Source organism: Pelophylax lessonae (genome assembly GCF_965119305.1).
Source record: "Pelophylax lessonae genome assembly, chromosome: 4".
In the NCBI taxonomy this organism is placed as follows: domain Eukaryota; kingdom Metazoa; phylum Chordata; class Amphibia; order Anura; family Ranidae; genus Pelophylax; species Pelophylax lessonae.
The window spans coordinates 145,134,180-145,159,194 of record NC_138771.1 but is presented as its reverse complement, the minus strand read 5'-3'; the positions used below and the strand labels follow the sequence as shown (position 1 = coordinate 145,159,194).

Genomic DNA, 25,015 nt, shown 5'->3' with positions numbered 1-25,015 from the left:
TACATTCGTTTTTTTAAGCAAATACATTATTCTACAGTACATTTTATTACAATAATATTTTTAATATATTATGTTTTCCATAATTTGTACTACTTACAAATATTATATTAATGTGCAATAAAGGTTATACTGTACATGTACAGCTTAAAGTGTTAATAAACCCAGCTTATAAAAGTTATCACGCAGCCACATTTACACGTTGTTCATTCATTTAGCTCACAGGCTTTACCTTTCAGCACATTTTTTTATTTTTTTTATTGCCCCATGTGAATTCTGTTTTTTGGTGGCTCCTATTAGTATTAGCATTGGCAATAAAGGTTATGAAAAAAAATTGTTGTAATAAATATTTGGGGGGAAAAAAATTTTTTTTTTCTTTTTTTTTTTTTACAAACTTTTCTGCTGGTCCTCCACTGCAGTTAGATGGGAGCAGAGAGAAAAGCATAAAGTCAATGAAACTTCCACACGCATGCACATTGGAACTTGCAATATATTGGGACATGTAGTTACCGTGGTCAATGCATTTGGTAAATTACCAGAAGTGGTGGAAGCACTGCACCAGGTTGAAAGACCAGAAGACATTTACGGGGGGATATTTGCAAAAGAAATACAAAAATGTAAAAACTTTAAAAGCAGAGTTTAAAACAAATAGCCAACTAATGTACATAATACATACAGATATACCGTACATATAAAGCTATTTTTTATGGAGGGTTTATTAATACGTTAAACTATAAGGTCTGAGCTTTAAAAGGATGCACTTAGTTCAGTTATTTGCCTTCTGTCTCTGCACTGTGGTATCATTCCCCCCTTTCTTGTCATGAGAAACAATGATATCCCTGATTAAAGATGGAGGTGTAAAAGCAGGCCGGTCTGTGATGCAAAGGGCATTTTGGAGGGCCTGCTTCTGTGTGTCATGAAGAGGAGGCTTCTCATAATGAATTCTGATCCAAGGAGACCCTAGAAGAAAGAGAGAAAGAAAACAGGTTTTCTTCAACAGCTGGCCTATCTTTCTATCAGAAAAAAACAAGTTATATTACATTTTAAGGCAAAAACAATTGAGTTAGAAGGGTAAACTTTTCTTTAGGTATAGGAGCAAATGAAAAAAGTGGTATTGGTAGAAGGAGAGTTGTAGATTTGTAGAATGTGTAAATTGCACTCACTTCCTTGCTCCCCGAGTCACAACCTTTAAAGGTTGAGTATATACAGATATTAGAGATTGTTTGCATGATCCTTTTTACATTCATGGTTAGGAGAAGAGTTAAATGACTGGGATGGATTTACTTGGCCAATTGCTATTATTTGACGCTTTAGTAGGCTGGCACCAGTGCTGCCTTTTCTCTTTCCATAGGCACAAATATGCAAGTTTATCTCATATAACCATGACAGGCAATTAAATGTGAAGTAGTTAAACAAGTAGTTTTCTACTGAAGCAACTGAAGCAGCGACAACTCGGGCATCTTTGTTTGTGTTTTTTTATTGGAATAAAGGGGATAGGAGAAGGGAATGAGTGGGATACTCCTTGAGGCTTAAACTAATTACAATTGGGACTTTACTTCTGAAATGCCCGTTGGCGCTTCCTTGACGCCAGCCAACGCTCACTGACACTGAGAACTCTCTGTAGAACAGAAGAAGTGCTGAATCCGCGACTTATAGTCCAGAAGATCCAAGACTGAGAACTGTAGAACTCCTGACACTGTTGTACTATGAAAGTCACTGAATACTTTCCCCCGCCTGGTACAGCTTGAGGTAGTATATAGTAGAACTCTGTATAGCTGTCACTTTAACTGGCACGCTCTGTGCAATTCAGGGCCCAAACTGTAGGTGCCCCCTTTAACCTTGAACTCTTCAGGTTCCACTGACTATGTACCCCCTCTGTAGCTTCAGGGTCCTCAACCTAGGTACCCCCTTTACTGCTAGCTGACACTGGATCCCAGAACCTCTTCCGGAGTGGTTCCCTCTAACTTCAGGCACACCCCCCAGGGGCAATCCTCAGTACTCACGACCTGTGTAGGCTTTCCTGGGACGGTACCTCTCTCTCTCTCCGCAGGCTCTCGGCACACCGGATCCCCTCAGCTCAACTCAGCACTCTCTGGACACTCAGGCGACCCCCCGAGACATCCACCTTCCTCAGACAGGAGGAGAGACAGTCGTACTCTCCTTCCTGGGACTCTTCTCCCACCAAAGACAATCTGTCACACACTTCCCCCCAAACTTATACCCATTCCCAGAATCCTTTGCAGCATAATCTGCCATCTGGGGTAGTTACAAGCTGGGATGTGTACCCTAATTGGGCTTCCCACACTGCCCTATGAGAAGCCTCTCACAGGAGCCAGTGGGGATACTTCTCCCATCAGCAGGCACATCTGGAAGCCCTGACACCCTACCTAACAAATCACAGCCCTGCTGTTAGGCAGACAAGGCCCACCATACATTTGCCTAGCACCTACCTGTAGGGTGCTACATTTTCTATTTTTTTCACCACGGAAGTGGAGTTACTCTTCAAATAGCCCCCTGACAGCTGAACACAGGTGTAACAAGTGATCATTACAGCCTGCTGGCTTCTGTGAGACACCTGCTGGTGGACACTGGAACTGCAGCAATCAGCCCAGAGCAGCACAGCACCACCAGCAGGTAGACTTAACAATGTCATTCTTTAACTGCTCCTTTATGCAGCCCCTCTGCATTTTCCCCAACTCTCCAAGTATGATTGAAAAACACTAAAACCAAAATTCTCCACTCCGGGCATCAACCAGTCTGGTGCTGCTTATACTGCTTATCACTGAATTCTACAATGTTCCAGACAGGGAGAAGGAGGAGATACCAGCATATTATCTGCATAGTACAGAGAGTATTCTGATTTCTGTCATCACAATACTGTCTATGAGTTCCTTTTACCTTTCTCCACATGCTGTCCCACTTTCACCAAGAGTTCTGCTCCAATACTGTGATTAATTACATCTGTTGCCTTTTTCCTCCCAGCTCCGAGTGCATTTAGGATTTCAGCGATGGGTCTGGCCCGAATCAGCTCCACCGTGCCTAGAAAAAGACAAAAATAAACAAATGACTCTGATAAATATTCTGGGTGTGAAATGCATTTATTAACCACTTTAAGACCGGAAGATTTTCCTGCTTAATGACCAGGCCCTATTTTGCGATTTGGCACTGCGTTACTTTAACGGACAATTGCGCGGTCGTGCGACGCTGTACCCAAAGAAAATTGACGTTATTTTTTTCCTACAAATAGAGCTTTCTTTTGGTGGTATTTGATCACCTGTGTGATTTTTATTTTTTGCGCTATAAACAAAAAAAGAGTGACAATTTTGAAAAAAAAAAACAATATTTTTCACATTCTGCTATATAACATTCCCCCCCAAAAAATGTAAAAATCTAAATTTTTTAACATATTAGGCCAATTTGTTTTCTGCTACATATTTTTGGTAAAAAATCGTAATAAGCGTATTTTGATTGGTTTGGGCAAAAGTTATTGCGTCTACTAACTATGGGAAAGATTTATGTAATTTTTATTGTTTTTTTTTTTTTTACTAGTAATGGCGGCGATCTGCGATTTTTAGCGGGACTGCGACAATGCGGTGGACAGATCGAACCCCTAACTGCCATTTTTGAAACTTTTGGGGGTACCAGTGACATTACTACATTAATCAGTGCTAAAAATATGCACTGTTACTGTAATAATGCCATTGGCAGGGAAGAGGTTAACAGTATAGGTGATCAAGGGGTTAAATGTGACCCTAGGGGAGTGATTCTAACTGTGTGGGGGCGTGGTTTGTGAGATGACCATAGAGACATGCGATCCTATATAGCAGGATCACATAGTCTCTGTGATCATCTCAGGGAGAAGGATGGACGGCTGTGTTTACATCAGCCGTCCGTCCTTCTCTGTCAGCGGGGGGAGATTACCGATGTCAGATGGCAATCGTAGCCACCTGACACACGCACTGGCTCCCCAGTTGACGATCGGAGGTGGATGCGCGCCACCGGCGGCGCACGCTCGCCCCCTAGCCTCCTGAGAGCGAGCGACGTAGAGCTACATTGCTTTGCCCAGGAGCGGCTGCCTGCTGCAGTAAATCTGGTGCTCCATGGGCCTGGGGTGGGGGGGGTGGGTAGGCAGACGGACCGCACCATACCACCCTCCCCCCCAGACCACACCAGGCTGCACACCATACCCCTGCACACTCACTCTGCCTGGACATGTGGAGGGAGGGCAGGCAGCAGCAGCAAACGGTTGTGGCGGCGGCGACTTCGGCTTCTTCTCCCTCAGTCTTCTGCGTCTCCTCCCTCCTCCTCCATGGCCAATGGCATGACTTCTCCTTCCAGCCAATTGGGAAATGGGTCTCAGGACCCACTTCCTGATTGGCCAGGAGGAGGGTCCATGTGACAATAGCGAATATTCATTTGCTATTGTCAAAAAACTGGGTGGGCTCAGGCCCACCCTTTTTTTTAGTCTATTAGAGCCTCTGACTCTAATCACATGCTAAAAAAAAAAAGCCCCATTGAACTCCATGCATCTGGCGCACTGCATGTAGATTAGGGAGCTGGACGCATGGATAGGGGGGCGGCGCTCCTGCGCCCCAATGCACCAGCCGCCACTGTTCATACCCTAAGGCAGTGAGGGTGAACCTTGGCACTCCAGATGTTTTGGAACTACTTTTCATATGATGCTCACGTACGCTGCAGAGTGCATAAGCATCATGAAAAGTATAGTTTCAAAACATCTGGGGTGCCAAGGTTCGCCATCTCTGCCCTATGGTGTATAGTTGGCAGTAAGACAAATATTTACAAATAAAGGTGTGACATGGACTTTCATTGTATTGATCATTTAAAGCGTACCTCCACTTTTGTTGAGAAAAAAAACATTCCCCTCTGGGTGATCTATGTACATTGCAAGGATTTTAACAACCTTTGTTGCAGATTCCTGCCTTTTGTTATTCTGAAGAAATCATTGTTTGTTCCTCTGTGCTGAGTGGGTCAAATGGGAGTGGTTTCATAATTATCTGTCAGTTGTGGCAGCTGCAAGGCTCTAATGAGGAAATCTGCTGGGCCTGCATCCCTTTAGACGTGCTCCTATTGGAAGTATCTCACTATAAATGATGCAGGGGATGCTAGAAATCTGACTTGTATCTTAGTGCAGACTTCTGGGAAAATTGGTGAGCCAATCACACAAGCAGGAAATGATATTTCTGGGGTGTGGTCAGTACATCTTCTGTGTACAGAACACCTCCAGGTAGCCATATTGCATTGCATTTTCAGAAAATTACAACAGCTGCAGATTGCAAAGGAAAGGTCGTTTTTAATAACATTCAATTACAATATGATTTGTGTCGCAATTGTATACGCTATATTGTTTTTTCTTTATTAGCTGATTTTATATCCCACGAAAGTGGAGTTACCCTTTAAGCACAGGAGACTCCATCTTGTTCTCAATGTTAAAATGTTTTCTGTAACCTTCACTTATCACACAGACACAACTTCTGCTAGAAGCTCTCCCTATCTTTACTCCCCCTCCGCTCTCAGGGTTTTACTTTTGCAATTGTTATGATATTTTTTTCTATTCGCTAGTCTTTAATAACATATTTCTATTTGTTAGTTTTTAATGACATCTCACACCACCCCTTTCTTATCTATGAATAAAATAACATTTATTAAAACATTTAGTCATGAACGGACATATCAAACACAGAGGTTGTGTCCTGTGAATCTGTTCCTGCCATTGCAGAGTTAACTTTTATTTCGAGTCGCAACCAGAAATTTCTACAACAGGTGAGTAACCGGGATTATTTTAAATTATATCCTATACAAACTCAATGCGAATTTCTCTAAAAAATATAAGGTGTTGATTGGTACAAAATCAGCCATTCGTAGTAAATGCAGACACACGTTAAACAACCAGACAGAATGGCTGCATTGTTATTGGTTCACATAAATTCTGCATGACTTCATACTCTGTAATGGTTTTACACAAAATAACAAATAATGCTGGGGCCCCTGTGCTATTCATCAACTACGTGCCATTTCACATGCTTCACTCACAGCTTTTCATACAGCTTAGTATCAAGTCAATGCACACATACCCCCAATATATCAGACCCAGTTGTGAAAACCATTATTACCACATGGACATGCTTATGTAGCACTGCCCCCGTAAGGAATGCCAGTTATTCACTCTACGGGTCCCCCTGAGTTACCAGAACATAGTCATGACAGATACAAGTCCTTAATTCCTTCTCTCGGCTAACTCCAATAATCAGTCCAGGGGTTTGTGGTTGTTTTGTGGTTTATTGTAAATTGGGGATAGGAGAAGGAAATAGTGGGATATTCCAATTTAACTATAGACAATGTTGAGGACTCCTATCTTCTGATACAACCAGGCTGTGGATTCACCCTCCCACTTTGGATGAATTTGGATTGAGTCTCTTTTTCCTAAGACAACTCGGTGAACAAACAATTATCTTCAGATCACTCTCCCCAGTATCCTTTTTCTATTCCTCTGCTGACACCTGTCCACTGACTATCCTACGAGCAGGGGTGGCCCCCCTCAGGTCATGCCCCTTGACACGAGTCCCTGTACTCACGATACTGTAATCCCAGGGTCTCCAGTGTTTCCCCTTTCAGTCAGCTTTCCTGGACCTCAGGGTTCAGCTCCTCTCAACCGCTCCTTTGGTCCTCCTTTGGTCCTCAGCCGCCCTCCTCCCTCCGAGACTCCGCTCAAAAACCCCACAGCACATGTGCTCCTGGCTTTTATACAGTATCCCATGATGCACCGACGCGACCTGCCATTTGCCAATCACCAGGACTATATCAAAAGCCTATGCACCCATTCATCAGGTTTCCTCCCACTGTCCAACATTCCTCCCTATTTGACCAGCATGAAACACTCTTCAGACTGAATGAATCACATACTAAGCACATTGAGTAGACCTCACTAATAGATCCTGCTCCCTGATAGGCAGAGAGCATAATAGATTTACCTGCAGCTCCTCTGGTAAGCAGACAGAGCTCAAAACTATACTCTCTTATTAGCACCTACCTAGGACGGTGCTACACTTATTTTCTCCAATCACTTCAGCTCCGGAATGTTTTACCTCCCCCCACCCTTTGACAAGGCCATTTTTTGAGATACGGCACTGCGACTTATTTAACTGACTATTGCGCAGTCGTGCAACGCTGTATCCAAATAAAATGATTGTCCTTTCCCACAAATAGAGCTTTCTTTTGGTGGTATTTGATCACCCCTGAGGTTTTTATTTTTTGCTCTATAAACAAAAAAAAGAGGGACAATTTTAAAAATAAAACAGTTTTTTTTTACTTTCTGCTATAAAACATATCCAATTAAAAAAAATGTAAAAAAACCCCCCACAAATTTCTGGGTGTGGCTGACGATGAATGGCTGAGGACATGTACTACTGAGCTCTGTACTCTCCCGGTGGTTGCAGGTTACTTTTCAGGATTCACACACCTGCGATCCACATGTTGGCAGCAAGCTCTCACCCTGCTGACCCTGTTGAGCTACAGCAAGGCACTATGCAGCGGTATCTGCTCCGCACAGCTCCTCCCGATCCTCGGACCCCCAGGCAAGACAGGATGGCAGCTGGCCGAACTACAGGGAAAACTAAGCCTACTCCCTCCCCTGTAGCAGCTCACGCCTGTGAGGACACAGCACCAGAGACACAGGCTATACAGTCTGACCCTCCAGACTCTGTAAGCAGGTCAGTGACTCCTTCTGACACACACATGGGTGCTGACCCTTCACCCTCAGGGGGGGCTCTCAGATCCGAAGCTACAGTTCTTATCTGCCTTTAGAGCTGACCTTGAGCCCTGGGCAGTCAAAATGGAAGCATCACTGCATGTGGAGTTAAATACTTTAAAGCAACAGGTCTCTGCAAATAAGGTGGTTGTATCAGCTTTGGCTGCCACCCAAGATGATCATGCGACTCGCATAACGGCGCTTGAGTCTGCTTCTAAAGCACTTCTTCACCGCCTGAGGCAACACGAGCTCCAAATAGAAGACGGTGAAAACAGAAGTCACAGAAATAACATCAGGCTTCAGGGCATACCAGAGGCCACATCTGGTGCTGATTTAAGGCCCTCTGTCATATCTACCCTCAACCAGGTTCTGGGTAGGGAGGCCTCACTCCCTATTTAAATGGATCTAAAACATATAGAGTGGGGGGACTGGGTGGGGACCGCAGAGGCCGCCTCGAGATGTCCTGTGTGGGGTTCATTATTAGGCTGAAGAACCTCACATGCTGTCAAAGATATTGTTCCTATGCTCCTCCCCGTGTAATGGCTTGTTATCGCCTGTGTTTCATATTCATAATTGGATGCAGCAGGGTTTCCTCCTCTCTCTCCTCCTTTACGTACTTACGATGGAACACCTGGTCATCGCCCTACAAAATAATCCCCTCCATTCAAGGTGTTACAGTTGGTCCTCTCTATACTAAACTCGCCAGATGACTTGTTAATTTTTGTAACCCAGCCCTACTCGTCATTACCCTCAATCATACAGGAATTCAAGGAATTTGAGACACTGTTTGTCTCGTGGTGAGACGTTGGTGGTCATGAGCAGAGTCCATCTTGGAGGAGTAAGTAATATTGGAATCAGCATATTTCCTTTTTATCATTGAGAGCCATTACAATATTGGAAAATCTCCTTGGGGAATTTCTTGTTGTTCTATACTTCTGCAATATCAATCTTACCACTTATTTGGTTCATGGAACAGCCCTTTGCTTCATCAGTTTGTTAAACCTGGCATACCCCATGTAATCTCAAGGGTGAATGCATTACTACATGGCAGCATGTTGAATCCCCTCCTTGCTTGAAACAGCATATGTCCTCATTTGGATATTCCCTGGACATGACCCGCATGCCTTCACCTGTGTGTGTACACACAATTCTACAGGGTAAAACCCTTATGGTCCTATCATTTATCAATAAGGACATTTTTATATATGCTATAAATACTCATACTCTCCCCCTTTTTTGTCCTGCCTTCTTGTTTTGGTATATAGGATTGTGTTTGGCAACTATATGTGAATTATCTATATCTATACAAGACAACAATATAATAGTAATCTTCCACTGAGGGACATATTGATCCTCAGGGCTTCACTCAGAGGTCAACTTCTGCTCCAGTTAAACAGGTTAGGTTATCCAGTGTTACCTTGGGTCATATGTTGTCTCGCCATGGACACTTTCCTTTTTCCTTTTGCACACCTGTCTATTGTTGGCTGGGCGTCTCTTTCGGGGGCCTCCACACCCACCAGGGGGACATTTGCTGTTTGGGGCTAAATACTTCCCCATATTTCCATCTTGGTGGTGGTGACACTGCATGACAGGAATCCTTACTAAAATAGCTTTTTACCCCATATATTTGGAGTAATAAGACTAATGTATATTTTATTGTTATTTATATTGTATCTTTTTGTCCACCACAGTGAAATTGCTGGGACTTCTGAGGAGAATGAAACATGTCAAGTACGGATGGGCATGGACATAATTCACATGACTATACTATGCTTAGGATTGGAGAATATGGGTATCTTGATTCCTTAGCCCATTCAGCATAACCTTTACTGTATTAGGTGGATGTGATGGTATTCACTGTCACTGGAGGTGAGGAGCAGATACTTAATGGTTTGAATTGTTTCAGATGGGACAGTAATATTTGTCAACCATATTTTCATTTAGAAATATGAAGAGTTAATACCACCTTACACAGTGTATTCAATGGGCTTGTCTGTGAGAGAGACACACAGACTGTCATTGGCAGACTTCCCCATATCGTTTATGTATTGGGAGGGAATATGGATTGTGCCTGTCTCATTGTTAAATGTTAATGACCTCACATTGTTCTGTCTGCCTTAAGATAAGCTTATTATGGGATGTATATGTGTATGTGGATTGGCTGCTAAGGGGGAGGGGAGATTGTCTCACAGTGTATATCTTTGTGCACACTGCATGGGAGTGTAAAAATCTGTTTTTGTTGGATTGTGAATGTCAGGGCCTGTTTCCAACAAGGTCCACCTGGGCGGTAACCTTGTGGGGGAAAACTGTGTAAAAGTCTGTTTCTTGTTCAATAAAGTTGAGATATACTTCACCCTCAATCTAGAGTCCTGTCTCTCATTGGGGGAATATGCTACAAGGGATTGCTATGTGCTTCATACTCCCTTGGATAATCACTAAGCTCTTGTAAGAGCTTGTGTAAGAGCTTGTTCTTGTTCCTGCTTCACTCTCTGGGGAAAGAGAGGTTCACCCACGGGAACCTGGAGCCTTGTCGTAGGTCCAAGGTGGGTAGGAGATGGCTAGACCCCAACCAAGCTGCGGCCGTTCGTGGGGTCTGAGGCGGTTATGGTGTCTGGTGGAGTGCTTGGAGCCCTCGGGAAGCACTAGGAGCATCCGTCAATGGAGGTGCCTGGTCTGGGTGCGGGTTGATCCATTACAGTGGACAACTCGTTCTTATGTATAATGATATTGTTTGGTTGAAACTGTTTTGTATGGATATTCTGTTTTTATAAGAATACGTTTTTGTGTAATTAACTTTGGTTTTAATATATTATATGTGTTTATACCTTTATTAATCTAATCATTTTTATGGCACCATTAAAGTCCCCTTTTTTGGCCCCCCTCATTGCCCCACTAATGCACCTGTTTGGGTCCACCTTGACCTGGATCTTTAGTCCAATGGGTCTATAAGAGTGACATATCCCACATGGTTACAGTGTGAGGTTGTTGTTTCTCTTCATTGGAGAACATCAGATATGCCTTCCCTGGGTGAGTGGGCCATTGAGGTAGATAGAGGTAGAGACCTGGAGCGCCTGTTGGCTCAAGAAACCAGAAAAGAGGAACAATTCTCCATCACTTGGACCTCATGGTCCATGTTCTGATACTCAGTGGAGTTTGCCCGTCTTATTGTAATAATTAGCAATACTGAATTAACCAGAGCAGCAGTTTCACAAAGTTTTTCCTTTACAACAAGTCTTAAGTGATCCCTCTGAGTGACTGAGTTTTTCAGCACAGTGTACGATGCCTTAATATACCATATTGTGCGCACATATCAACACCCGATGTTTATGATGAACGGCTGCTCTTTATCTATCCTAATGTTCTTATACTGTTTTGTACTGTAACTTGCTTTTACTCTATCAAATTATGTAGACTGCTACACTTTTAGCGAAACATATTTCTCTTTATAATATTCACCTGAAACACCATTGTACGATGTTCTGTTCATTTTTGTTTGCTTATTCTTCAATAAAATAAGATTGAACTAAAGAAAAACACATTTCTTCATCAATTTAGGCCAATATGTACACTGCAACATAATTTTGGTAAAAAAATTCCCAATCAGCATATCTTGATTGGTTTTCGCAAAGGTTATAGTGTCTACAAATGATAGGATATTTTTATGGATTTTTTTTTTTTACTAGTAATGGCGGCAATTAGCAACTTATAGCGGAACTGCGACATTGACACTTTTGACACTTTTTTGGGGACCAGTGACACCAATACAGTAATCAGTGCTAAAAATATGCACTGTTACTGTACTAATGACACTGGCAGGGAAGGAGTCAGCATTGTTGCAGAGTGCGATCACTGGGTGCAGCAGAGTCCATTCAGATCAGACATTGTGGAGTAAACAGGAACTGGCTTCTTTATTGGAACATAACACAGATATCAAAGATGTCACTTTCTCATGGTAATAAGAACAACAGACAGGAAGAGATAACCAACAAGTACAGTACTGTGTACAGGAAATGACAACACATCATAGAGAATGCATAGTATATCTCTTAGCGTTAGCGACACCTACTGTCCTATTTGTGAACTGCAGTTAATCTGTAATAAGCTAAAAGCTGTTGTATCTCCAACACCCCTTCTCAACAGCTAAGGCTTAATCTATCAAACTAATCTTCTTTGTAAGCCTTGAGTGTCTTTCAGCGGTCAGAGGCTTTGTAAGGATATCTGCTGTCATATCCTCGGTTGGGCAATAAAGTAACTCAAGAAGACCTTGCTCTTGAAGATCCCTAAGAAAGTGGAACTTCACATCAATGTGCTTGGTTCTTGAATTAACTCCTTCCGTACGTGCAAGTGCAAGGCATCCTTGATTGTCCTCATAGATTTCTGTTGGTCCCAACTGTGGTTGACCCAAATCTGTTAATAGCTGTCTCAGCCATATGACTTCTTGGCATGCCTGCGCTGCAGCAACGTATTCTGCTTCAGTAGACGACAGTGAAACAGAGAGTTGCTTTTTACTAGTCCAACTGATGGCACCTCCTGACAGAAAGAATAAGTATCCACTGGTAGATTTCCTGTCGCTGGTGTCTCCTGCCCAGTCAGCATCCACATATCCTGTTAAGGTGCTTTCATCGCTTGCTGGTAACTTTAACTTGTAGTGCAAAGTCCCTTTTAGGTAGCGAATGATTCGCTTTACAGCATTCCAGTCCTTTTGACTTGGCATTGAAACCTTTCTGCATAGGATTCCAACAGTTGCTGCAATGTCCGGCCTTGTAGCAGTGGTAAGATACAGCAATTTCCCTATTGCCTTCCTGTATTGAGTATTAGTAGGTAATGGGTTATCTTGACAATTTATCTCCTTTAGGTAATTGGTTTCCATAGGAGACTTTACTGGTTTGGCGTCTTCCATTCCAAATGTTTCAATTATTTCTTGTATTTCGTGTCTTTGGTTCAGAAGAAAGCTGCCATCTTCCTCTCTCTCGATCTGGTTGCCAAGGTAATTCTTTATGTTGCCAAGATCTTTGGTGTTGAAGTTCTGATTTAATTTTTCTAGGATTTCTGCTTCATCCCCTTCTTGCTCAAAGCAAATCAGGATATCATCTACATAAATAAGCATATAGACCCATCTGTTTGCCAATTTCTTTGTGTATAAGCAGGGGTCTGCTTTACTCCTCAGAAAGTTTTGATGTGTAAGCACTTCATTTATTTTTATATTCCACGCTCTGGCTGCTTGCTTTAGACCATATATACTCCTGCGAAGTTTGCATACTAGATCTGGCCTTTGTTCATCTTTGAACCCTGGCGGCTGTTCCATGTAAATCTCTTCTGTTAGCTCGCCATGTAGAAACGCGGTTTTCACATCAAAATGTTTCACTTGCATTTTCCTTGTGACGGCTACTGTCAGTAAAGGTCGTATTGTAGTGTGCTTGACTACTGGTGCAAATGTCTCGTCATAGTCCTCTCCGTATTTTTGAGGATAGCCCTTGGCTACTAGTCTTGGTTTGTATCGCTCAATTGTGCCATCTGCAATGTATTTCACTTTAAAAGTCCATTTACAGCCTATGGCTTTCCTTCCGGGTGGTAGCTCTGTAAGTGTCCATGTTTTAGTGTCATGCATGGATTTTATCTCTTCATCAGCAGCCTTTATCCATTTACTTGCTTCTTGTTCTGAAAGCTGAGATATTTCTTCCCAGGTTGCAGGTTCATTGATACTGGCAGTACTTTCTTTGTATGAGAGACGTACAGGTGGTTTACCTTTGTTTTCTCTTGTTGAACATCTCAGTTTTGTGTCTGAGCCTTCTTGTGTCTGCTCTTCAGTACTGGTAGAGTCTGCACTCACTTCAACTGTTTGTTCAGAAGTTACAGAGATGGGCTGGTCAATGTCAGTTTTCTCTTCTATTCTTGCTTCTACTGTTGTCATTACATTGTCTCTGAAATCTTCAACAAAAGTTATGCTGTTGCTAATGGTAACCTTGTCTGTTTTGGGATTAAGGATTCTGTAACCTTTGACATTGTCACTGTATCCAACAAAGATACCTTCAAATGCTCTGTTTTGTAGTTTGGTGCGTTTTTCTTCAGGTATGTAGATGAATGCTTTGCATCCAAAAACTCTTAGGTGTTTTACATTTGGCTTCTCATTGTGCCAAAGTTCATATGGAGTTTTCTCTATTGTTCTGGAAAGAAGTCTGTTCTGCAAATATGTAGCTGTCATAGCTGCTTCACCCCGGTATTTTTGTGGTAGTCCAGAGTCTGTCAGCATACATCTGATCATTTCAGTCAGAGTTCTGTTCTTCCTTTCAGCTACTCCATTTTGTTCTGGTGTATATGGGACTGTCTTTTGATGTTCTATTCCATTCTGTTTTAAGTACTCTTGTATCTTATATCCTGTGAATTCACCTCCATTGTCACTCCGAAGTATGAGAGGCTTCCTCTGAAACTTGTTAATGGTCTTTATTATATAGTCTTGTAATTTGTCAAAAACTTCACTCTTGTGTTGCATTAGGTAGGTGACTGTGTATCTTGAATAGTCATCTATGAAAGTCACTATGTACCTTTTGCCTTCAGGTGTAGGTGGGTTTAGGGGACCACACACGTCACTGTGAACTAAGTCAAGTGGTCTTGAAGCTCTCTTCTCACTGACTTTGGGAAATGTTGCTCTTGTAGCTTTGGATTTAATGCAACATTCACACTTAACAGTAACTGGACAAGGGGATATTGTTAGATCCCTTGCAAGATTCCTCCTCTGCAGTTCCTGTATGCTTTCTGGGTGTCTGTGACCTAGACGTCTGTGCCATATATGTATACAGTCATTGTGCTTGTGTGTACATAGTCTCACCTTTTCCTTCACTGTGTCGAGGTGATATAGGTGATCATCCAGCTTGGCACTTGCTATTGTCTGGTTGCCGTTTAGGATTGAACACTTGTCACCTTGGAATTTTACAGTGGGTCCTCTGGCTGTTAGACGCTTCACAGATAAGAGTCCTCCTTCTAGATTAGGGACATAAAGCACATCTTTCACTGGTATGGCTAGGTTGTGACCCGCATCATCAGGGCATACAAGGGTTCCATGCCCATATCCTTCTGCGTGTATTTTGCTTCCATCTGAAAGATAAATAGTTTCTTTGTTGTTCAGATCAAGTTCTGTGAAAAACTTCTATCACTTGTCATGTGACTGGTTGCCCCGGAATCGATGCACCAGCCTTGACATTTATTGTTGCCTGTCAATTTAAAATTGGCATTCCAGTTTCTTTCCCATGGATCATTGATTGTGGCTTTGACCTTTTGTTTAGCATAAGAGGGACGCTGTCTTCTTTGCTCTGCTTTCCATATAGTACAGTCTTTCTTTATGTGTCCCTGTTTGTGACATCTGAAACACACTCTGGTCTCTTTCCTGTGTAACCTTGCGTCTGTAGCTTTAAGAGCGGTTCTGGTGTCGGTTACTGTGGAGTCATGCATTAATTCCTTTCTTCTCTGATACTCATCTATGAGCCTGGTTTTTACAAATGTTAGTGTCAGATCTTTCTCAGGTCGTGTCTTCAGTGCATTGATCAGTGCAGTATATGTATCGGGCAAACTGCATAACAACATGGCTGTAGCGTGGCTGTCTGTTATATTCTCCCCAATTGATCTGAGTTGTGCAATCACTTCCAGCATTGCATTTATATGCGCCTGCATGTCCTGTTCTTTGCTAAGTCTCATTTTGTAAAGTTTCCGCAGTAGAAACAGCTTGCTGTTTAAACTGGATCTTTCATGCAGTCTTTTTAGAACGTCCCACATGCCTTTCGCTGTGTCCTCATGGCGTATATGTATGAGCTGATCATCCTCCGCTAGTAAGCTTATGGTGGCCCATGCCTGTCTGTTTTTCTTGTCCCAGTCCTGATTATTGTCCTGGGGCCTCTCTGTAGTGGTAACCTCCCACAAGTCATCTCTAGATAATAGCATTTCCACTTTAAACTTCCATAGCTGATAATTGTCATTGTTCAGCTTGGCCACTGAGAGTTTAAGTTCTGAGTTACCAGACATTTTTCCCTCCTTTATATATGAACAGTCTTACTTGTCTTTTTGGAGATGTCACTGGAAACCTTCCTTATGTCGATCTCCGCATCAGTCACACTGTCTCCCGTTGAAGGCTTTGTTCTGCCTGGGCCGCACCTGGTCATAAGACTTTATCCGGATCCTGGGCCCATAACCTGTTGCAGAGTGCGATCACTGGGTGCAGCAGAGTCCATTCAGATCAGACATTGTGGAGTAAAAAGGAACTGGCTTCTTTATTGGAACATAACACAGATATCAAAGATGTCACTTTCTCATGGTAATAAGAACAACAGACAGGAAGAGATAACCAACAAGTACAGTACTGTGTACAGGAAATGACAACACATCATAGAGAATGCATAGTATATCTCTTAGCATTAGCGACACCTACTGTCCTATTTGTGAACTGCAGTTAATCTGTAATAAGCTAAAAGCTGTTGTATCTCCAACAAACATCAGGGGTGATCAAAGGGTTAAAGGTGTCCCTAGGGAGTGCTTTGTAGTAGCCCTTTTCCAGCAAGCTAGCAAAATACCACAATAGAATCAGGTAAACAGGATAAATGCCACCTATACTGTATATAGCAAAAACATGCATCCAACCATCAAAGCTGGCATAGATGTTGGTGTCCAAAGGGAGGTAAATGCAGGGCAGAAATTATGGGGCCCCATATAGCCTTCCTGATGGGGCCCCACCGACACCCCCTCAACCCCTGAGGTTCAGCAGGACAGCGGCACTAAGTATCTGCCTATGCCCTGAAAATGAAAAGAAAAAACAAAAAGTCCCTCCTCTGCTTCCAGCTTCTTGGCCCCTCTGTTGACGTGATGGGGCCCAGGAAAATGTAATTTAAGCCCTAGTAAGCAACTAGGAGTGGGGGTGTGGTCTAGTAAAATCAATTTATTCATTACAACAGAGATGCATAAAGCTGCCCTGGGCCCCCCTGTTTAGATGATGAGGCCTGGGCTCAGTACAACAGGACCAGTTGTACTGCTTTATCAGCGGCCCTGGGTAAATGTCCCAAATGACAACCCACCATGCACCATTCAGCAAAGTGTACCCCAGGGACATTATGTACAGAGCAATCGTGCTGGTTCCTGAACCGGAATACAATATCCCGGCTGGGGAAATTTCTCCATCATGTACCCACTGCCCGCTGACTGAATGAAAAAAAAAACACAAACTTTTTATGGCCTATTAGTGTCTGTGATGAAAACTGAAACTAAACTATGGGAACATGGAAGAAAAAGGAGAGTTGAGGTTGGACTTATATAATTAGCACAAAACAAAGGAAGAGAGCAAAGAATTATACCAAATGCACAAAATAACGATTTGTATAGGCACCTTGCTACAATTAGGCGTCAGTAGATACACAATTCTTAATGATAAAATGCTATCCAATACAAGGACAATAAAATATATACAGGTGGGAATCATGTATGGTGTATTAAAAACAGGCAGTGCATATCTGCAGTGATCATTTGAAAATGCATCAGGATTAAGTGTAAACAGCACAAAGAAATCCTGTCAATTAACCTATGTCCTTATCCAGAGTTAAAGTTAGATTTCAAAGGGGGCTGTAATGACAACTGACTTGTAGATACCCATAATGGTCATGTAGCACCTCACTAGGTAGGTGCTAGTGAGAGAGTATCGTTTTTGGCTCTGTCTGCCTATCAGAGGAGCAGCAGGCAAATCTATATTGCTTTCTGCCTACCAGAGAGCAGGATCTGTGAGTTAGGTCTGCTCAGTGTGCTCAGTGTGTGATTCATTGGGTCTAGAGAGTTTTTCACACTGGTCCAATAGGGGGACATATTAGAGAGTGGGAGGAAACCTGACCAATGGATACATAGGCTTTGATACAGTCCTGGTGATTGGTAGAGACAGGCTGTCTCTGTGCATTCTGGGATACTGTATAAAAGCAAGGAGCACATGTGCTGCAGGTTCTTTGGCTGGTGAGCAGAGTCCCGGAGGGAGGGTGGCGGTTGCCTCCTCCTCTGTAGTGCTGGCACGTGGTCGCAGGCGGTCGGCCTTGGGGATCAAAGGAACGGAACTGAATCCAGAGGTCCAGGAGAACTGACTAGAGGGGGAGAGACACTGGAGACCCTTGAAAAACAGTATCACGAGTACAGGGGATTGTGTCAAGGGGCCTGACTTGTGGGGGGCCACCCCGGAGTAGGATAGTCAGAGGACAGGTGTCAGTGTTTCAAGTGAAAAGGAATACTAGGAGAGTATCTTGAAGAGAATTATTTTGTCAAGTCTTCTGGATAGAGACTTAATCCAAATTCACCTAGTGGCAGGGTGAATCAGCAGCCTGGCTGCATCATCAGACAGGAGTCCTCTTATCTTGTGAATAGTTATTCTGGAGTATCTCACTATTCCCTTCTCCCATCCATATTTAAAATAAAACACCAAAAACAACTACAAACCCCTGGACTGATCATTGACTGAGCCAAGAAGTAAAGTGTTAAATTGTAAATACCAGAGTTGCTAACAGTAACCCAGGGGGACCCAAACTTTTAATATCCAGCAGTCCTCAAGGTGGCAGTGCTACAGTCAGATGGTAATATAGCCTATGGGGATCACACAAATATTATGGGTAAAAAATAAAAAAAAATGATAACGTACACATTTGTTAGTATATGTAAATCTGCAAGCATTCATATATCATACCTATATAATGACAGACAGCCATTGTGATTGAGACAAATATGCTGACCTGTTGTCTGCGCTATCAGCTCTTCTATGTGAGACGCTTTTCCTAAATTGCTGTTAGAACTAAGACTCCTTGCTATGTCAGGCTGCACCCCTTGAGCTTCCATCATCTTTCGGAAACATTGCAAAGCAGATCCATCATCCAACACTTTGGCAATTTTCTCAGCACCTTGTGATTCTGACCCAACCTGACCACAAAGCCAGAGGAGATATCCACCTGTATGCAGAGGGAAAAAGAATCTTCCTCAAATAGATAACATACAGCTCTATGAAGTTTAATGTTTCTCAGAGCAATGCAAACCCCCCAAGTGGCACACTATGTAGCTGTCTATGTGTTGGCTGGAATCCAGTGGTTGGACAGATATGTACATGTCAGGTCCTGCAGCAGGCAGTATATTCTGTTCGACTGACAACTCATGGGGCCCCCAGGTTTAAAGATGGCCGCCGCGCGGCAGCCATATTTATGACGTAAAATTAATGTGGCAGGCTTGCGTGGAGGAGCACCAAGCTTGGTGACATGCAGAGTGGCAGGAGACTTAAAGCTGGCGACCCAATAAAGGTACCCAATTATGGGCCCCTGGGCAAAGTAATGTACTGGGGCCACTACCAAGGAAATGGTGACACAGTGGGTGTGGCTAAATTATGCTGCATATTGGGTGTGGCTTTTTAATCTGATTAGAAATTTCAGTCCGATTTTTTACAAAGTTCTTTTACAATTATATACATTTTTTTATACTTTAATGTTTAATTCATTTTATTATTTTTTAACATTTTCACAACGCTGTTAGGGGGGCTTTGGTGAAATATCAGGGGACCAAACAGACCCTTAAAGTCTCATTTTTGAGACAGTGAAAGGGACTGAGGAGACATCTCCAGTCCTTTTCTCTGTAGCCTTAGATGCACTGCTGATGGGTGAACAGGAGACAGAGGCTCCTATCCCTTTATGAACTGAAGCATAGTAAATACAGATATACCTTCAGCTGCTGCCAGCGGTGGAGGAAAGGAGGGGACACTCTGGAGCTACTCCAGAATCCCCCTTACATCCTCAAGAGTACTCCCTTAGCGCCTCCAGAGTGCCCCTTACATCCTCCAAAGTGTCCCTTAGTAATACTGTACTTAGGGGGTACTCTGTAAAGAGGCACTCTAGAAGCACTAAAGGGCACTCTGGAGGAACTAAGCTAGTGCCTTCAGAGTACCCCCTTACATTCTCCTACACATTAGTGCCCCCCCCCCTATGTCTTGCTCCTCCAGAGTGTCCCTATTTAAATATCTCCTGGTCTGGTCACAACTCATGAGTGCCTGGTGATAAACACTTTAGAAACAAAATCCTTGTCGTGATTCTGAACTGTGCATTCGCAGTCTGGAGCCAGCAGATTAGTAGGATTAGTAGACTGCAGGGCAGAGCATGGTCTCTACTCATGTGGTGGGGTGTGTGAATTTAAGCCACATCCCGCTGCCTGATCTGAGGCTGAGCCCAGCAGTTCTCTAATTGGCTGGCTCCAGACTGTGCATGAAGTTCAGAATCACCGACAAGTATTTTTTTTTTAAAGGGTTTTACCTTCAGCCACTTGTGAGCTGCAGGTGGCCAGTCTGGCAACGGAGCCAGGTGTACTCCCCGCTCCCACTTTGTCTTGCCCGCAGAACTTGCAGGTGCAGCAGAGTGCGGGTAGCAGGGCCAGTAATTGTGATGACAGGCCAGGCTACTGCTGAGCAAGACAGGTGCTCTTAATGTGCCTCCTCACCTATTCTGCTGTTTGAGGGAGCTCAGAAAGATTCACAGCGCCAGGTATGCAGAGAATGCAGGAGGTGTGCTGGCTGAAATGCTTAGAAGGAACTGATACAGTGACAGTGCTTAAAATGATTGTAAAGTTAATTTTATTTTTTTAAATAACAAACATGTCTATAATTACTTGCTCTGTGTAATAGAATTGCACAGAGCAGCCGCAAACCTCCTCTTTTTGGATTCCCCTGCTGGCGCTCCTTGCCCCTCCCCTCTGTCCAGTGCCCCCATTAGAAGCCGCTTCTGATGGCGGCACTTGTGCGTGCTTGCACCCAAGCCCCACTCCGCGTCCATTGACTCAGCGGAACCCGGCCCCGCCCCTGCTTACTCGCCACTGGCTTTGATTGACAGCACTGGTAGCCAATGGTTCCTGGTGCCCCAGCAAAGCCAGCGAGACCTGGAAGCGAGGGGAGACAAGAGTTGCAGACTATTGGATCGAATGAAGGCTCAGGTAGGTAAAAGGGGGGTGAGGGGGGATGCTGACACCTAAACATTTTTACCTTAATGCAAGGAATCGATTAGTGTAAAAAATGTTTAGGCTTTACAAGTACAACCACTTTAACTTCCATTATCAAGCCTGAGCAAAGGAGAGGTGAGAGCACGGGAGGGATCAGAGAGGCACTGTGGAGTGGCTGGAAGACCAGCAGAGACAGTAGCTGGCTGGAACATACTTCACCTTCATCATAAAGCACAGGGTGAGATGAGGGGCATGGGATGGATCACAGAGGCATCTGTGCTGTGCCTGAAGGGCTACAACAGACAGTGCCAGGCTGGATCCCTGTGAGAGCTGGATGAATACTCACGGCTCTTCTACCTCTTATGCCCAAAGGATTGCGGGAAGGAGAGCAGAGTCAGCAGTGTGCAGCTGCCCGGGCAACTCTGCTGATCAGGCTGGTATATGTTGAGAGACAGCAGAGCTCTCATACCATGTGTCTGCTCTGGATGTTTGGCAACACAGTCATGGGGCGGGCCCCCTACTGGCCCTGGGCCCTTGGGCCAGTAGGGGGCCAATATGAAAATATTTTCCGACCTGTGCGTGTGACAAGTTCCCTGAGATCTTCTGGCCCTTTTCCTTCCAGACATTTCAGTGCTTCAATAACTTCCAAACTGTTTCCGACACAATGACCGATGGGATTATCCATATTAGTTAATAAAGCAATTGTAGGGATTCCGAGAGAGACTCCTACACTCACCTGAGGAAGACACATAAGTACATAATGTATAAATCTCATTGACGACAATAGCTACAAGGTAAAGAAAAAAAAAAGATAAAGCACAATACAGCGATCAGACTCCACTTTCGCGGGGGAAAAAAAAATAGCAAATAAAAAAAATAATATAGCATATACAATTGCAACACAAGTCATATCGTAATTGAATGTATCTTTCCTTTTTAATCTGCAGCGCTGTAATTTTCTGTAAAATGCAATATGAACAAATTAATAAATAAGTGGTGCTCTGTTCTGAAATGAATAATACGTTATTTATTTACCACTTATTTATTCTTTTTTTTTTTTCAAGTGATTGAGTGCTTGGTTTTGGTGGTAGCAGCAGTTCACCTTTAATAACAATATAGCATGGTAGATTATTTCTTAAGCAGCGCATGAGTTTTTTTTTATAATATATGCAATACAATATGGCTACCTGGAGGTTGTATACAGAACGCCCCCCAGGAATTTAATTTCCTGCTTGTGTGATTGGCTCACTGATTTTCCCAGAAGTCTGCACTAAGATACAAATCAGATTTTGAACTTTCCCTGCAGGAAATTTTATTTTTGGTGAGATACTCCCAAATGGAAATCATGTCTAAAGGGATGCAGACCTTGCCAATTTCCTCATTAGAGCCTTGCAGGTGCAGCAGCTGGTTGATAATTATAAAACCCCTCCTGTACAGATTCGTTACGCACATGGACACTGACAAACAAACAGCTTTTTCTTCAGAATAACAAATGGTAGGAAAATGCAACAAAGATTGTTAACTATGGAGGGCCGGCGCTCCCGCTAGGCGAACTAGGCAGCGGCCTAGGGCGCACTGCCTCCTAGGGGCGCACTGCCGCTGAGTCAGATTGTGTCACTTACTCTTCAGTGACCCATTGCACCATCTGGAATGAATGAATCATCATCCGGATCGGACCGGACCGCATCTGATCTGTATTTGTATTGTAAATGTATTGTCTCCCTCTAATATTGTAAAGCGCTACGTAAACCGCTGGCACTATAAAAATCCTGAATAATAATAATAATAATAATAATAATAATAATAGTTTAAAAAAAGGATTAAGAGGGTCCGGGTTACTGTGCTGCAAAAGGCGGCAAATTTAAAAAACGGCTGTATGCAAAAACGCTGTTTTTCAGGGTTTTGCATACAGGGAAGTGTAGTGGAGGGGTCGAGGGTCTTTTAGACCCTCGATCCCTCCATAAAGAGTACCTGTCACTACATATTGGTGTCACAAGGGATGTTTACATTGCTTGTGACAACAATAAAAGTGATCAGATTTATTTATTTTTTTAAAACTGTAATAAAGTTAAAAAAAATAAAAAAATAAATGGGAAATAAAAAAATTTAGCCGCCCCCCCGTCACGGTTAGCTCGTGTACAAAAAAAAACGTATACGGAAGTCGAGCCGCAAATGAAATCCCTGTTCGAACCACACATGTGAGGCATCCCCGCGATTGCCAGAGCGTGGGAAATAATTTAAAAAATAGAGCTACATTCTAACTCTCAACTGGTAACCGTTAAAAAAATTTAAAGCGTCACCTATTGAGATCTCTATTGACCGTAGTTTGTCGCCATCCCATGAGGGGGCGCAATTTTAAACCGTAACATGTTGGGTATCTATTTACTCTGCGTGACATCATCTTTCACAATATACAAAAAAATGGGCTAACTTTACTGTTTATTATTTTTTAAATGCAGTTAAATGTGATTTTTCAAAATTTTTCCAAAGAAATGGCGTTTTAAAGAACGCTGCGCAAATACCGCGTGACTAAATATATTGCAATGACTGACATTTTATTCTCCAGAGTCTTTGCTAAAAAAATATATATAATGTTTGGGGGTTCTAAGTAGTTTTCTAGGAAAAAAAATGGTTTTAACTTGTGAACAAAGTGGTCAAAATGATCATAGCTAAGTACAATGCCTTTTCACTGTGCAGATCATGGTCATGAAAGATAACAGGACGTTTTGTAGCAGGTAAAGCTGCACTAGTACGCTGGTTCTATGGTAGGGAAACCGTCTACCATTAGGGGAGCCCCGGGTTCGAATCCTGGCTAGTGCAAGTCAAAAATTTTTTTTTCATCAAGTTCCAGATAGCAGTTTGTGGCTGATAACTGTAGAAGAAAAAGCCATCATTGAATCACACACAAATTGAATCACACACAAAAAATTTGTTATTTTTTAAATGCCTCCACTACACTTCCCTGTATGCAAAACGCTGAAAACAGCGTTTTTGCATACAGCCGTTTTTTAAATTTGCCGCCTTTTGCAGCACACTAACAAGGACCCTCTTAATCCTTTTTTTTAAACTATTATTATTATTATTATTATTATTCAGGATTTCTATAGTGCCAGCGGTTTACGTAGCGCTTTACAATATTAGAGGGAGACAATACATTTACAATACAAATACAGATCAGTTTAAAAAATTAAAATTAAAATAAAAAAAATTGAAAAAAATTGAAAAAAAAAAAATAAATTACAAAAAAAGTGAAAAAAATTGAAAAAAAAATTGAAAGAAAAAAAAAAATGGAAAAAAAAATTGAAAAAAAAAAATTGAAAGAAAATAAAAAAATGAAAAACAAAAGAAATTGAAAAAAAAAATTGAAAGAAAAAAAAATTGAAAAAAATTGAAACAAAAGAAAACTGAAAAAAATAAAAAAATTAATCACACACAAACAAGCCATGCCTACAGGTAAAGTGTAAATGGGGCAGCAGCTATGACCATAGCTAAGTACAATTTTCTCCAGGAGAGGGAAGCTAAAACTGGAGGAAAGTTGTAAAATTGTAAATAAAGAAAATAATACCATATTGGAAAAAAAAATACGGGCAGTACTGCATAAGAAAAGAGGTATTGAAAATATAATAATAATTTTAGAAATAAGGGCGAGGGGAGAGGGGGGACTCTTGGCCTCTTCCGGCTACTCCCCCATTTAGGTAGGCACACAAGTGGCACCTAAAATGCCGTGTGTATAAAGGATAGAAATCCTTCCCATGGAAGGGACCAGGAGAGTGGGAAATGTCAGTCCAGACTCCTCTGGGAACTAATCCGGGATAGGGGGGAGGGGGGTGGTAGAGTGTAAAGAGGGGGGGGGGGTTTGTGTGGGTTTTTTTTCCTTTTTACCAGAGATGGAGGATATAAAACTCATTTCCCTTAATGTGAAAGGATTAAATATTCCTGAGAAGAGGCGGATTTTATTAAATGAATTAAAATGAGTAAAAACTAATGTTGCATTCATCCAAGAAACTCACTTTAAAACAGATAAATTACAATATCTTAACAACAGAGTCTTTCCTTTTGTTTACCATTCAACCAATTTACAAACTAAGTCACGTAGAGTGTCGATACTTATAGCTAATAATGTCCCTTGGACTTATCAAGAAAGTGTAAGTGACATTAACGATAGATTTCTATTCTTAAACAGGGCCGGCGCTCCCGCTAGGCGAACTAGGCAGCGGCCTAGGGCGCACTGCCTCCTAGGGGCGCACTGCCGCTGAGTCAGATTGTGTCACTTACTCTTCA

General features: G+C 42.5%; 1 protein-coding gene across 1 annotated transcript in view; it reads right to left on the bottom strand.

The window, feature by feature from the left end:
* Positions 1–622: 622 nt before the first annotated feature.
* TYMP (thymidine phosphorylase) overlaps positions 623–25,015 on the bottom strand; it is a 190,694-nt gene continuing 166,301 nt past the window's right edge. The window contains exons 8-11 of the mRNA XM_082256570.1: positions 21,308–21,470; positions 18,502–18,714; positions 2,896–3,036; positions 623–957 (exon numbers count right to left, since the gene is read on the bottom strand). Coding sequence (XP_082112696.1) covers positions 764–957; positions 2,896–3,036; positions 18,502–18,714; positions 21,308–21,470 — 711 coding nt within the window. The 3' untranslated portion in view covers positions 623–763. The remainder of the gene's footprint in view (positions 958–2,895; positions 3,037–18,501; positions 18,715–21,307; positions 21,471–25,015) is intronic.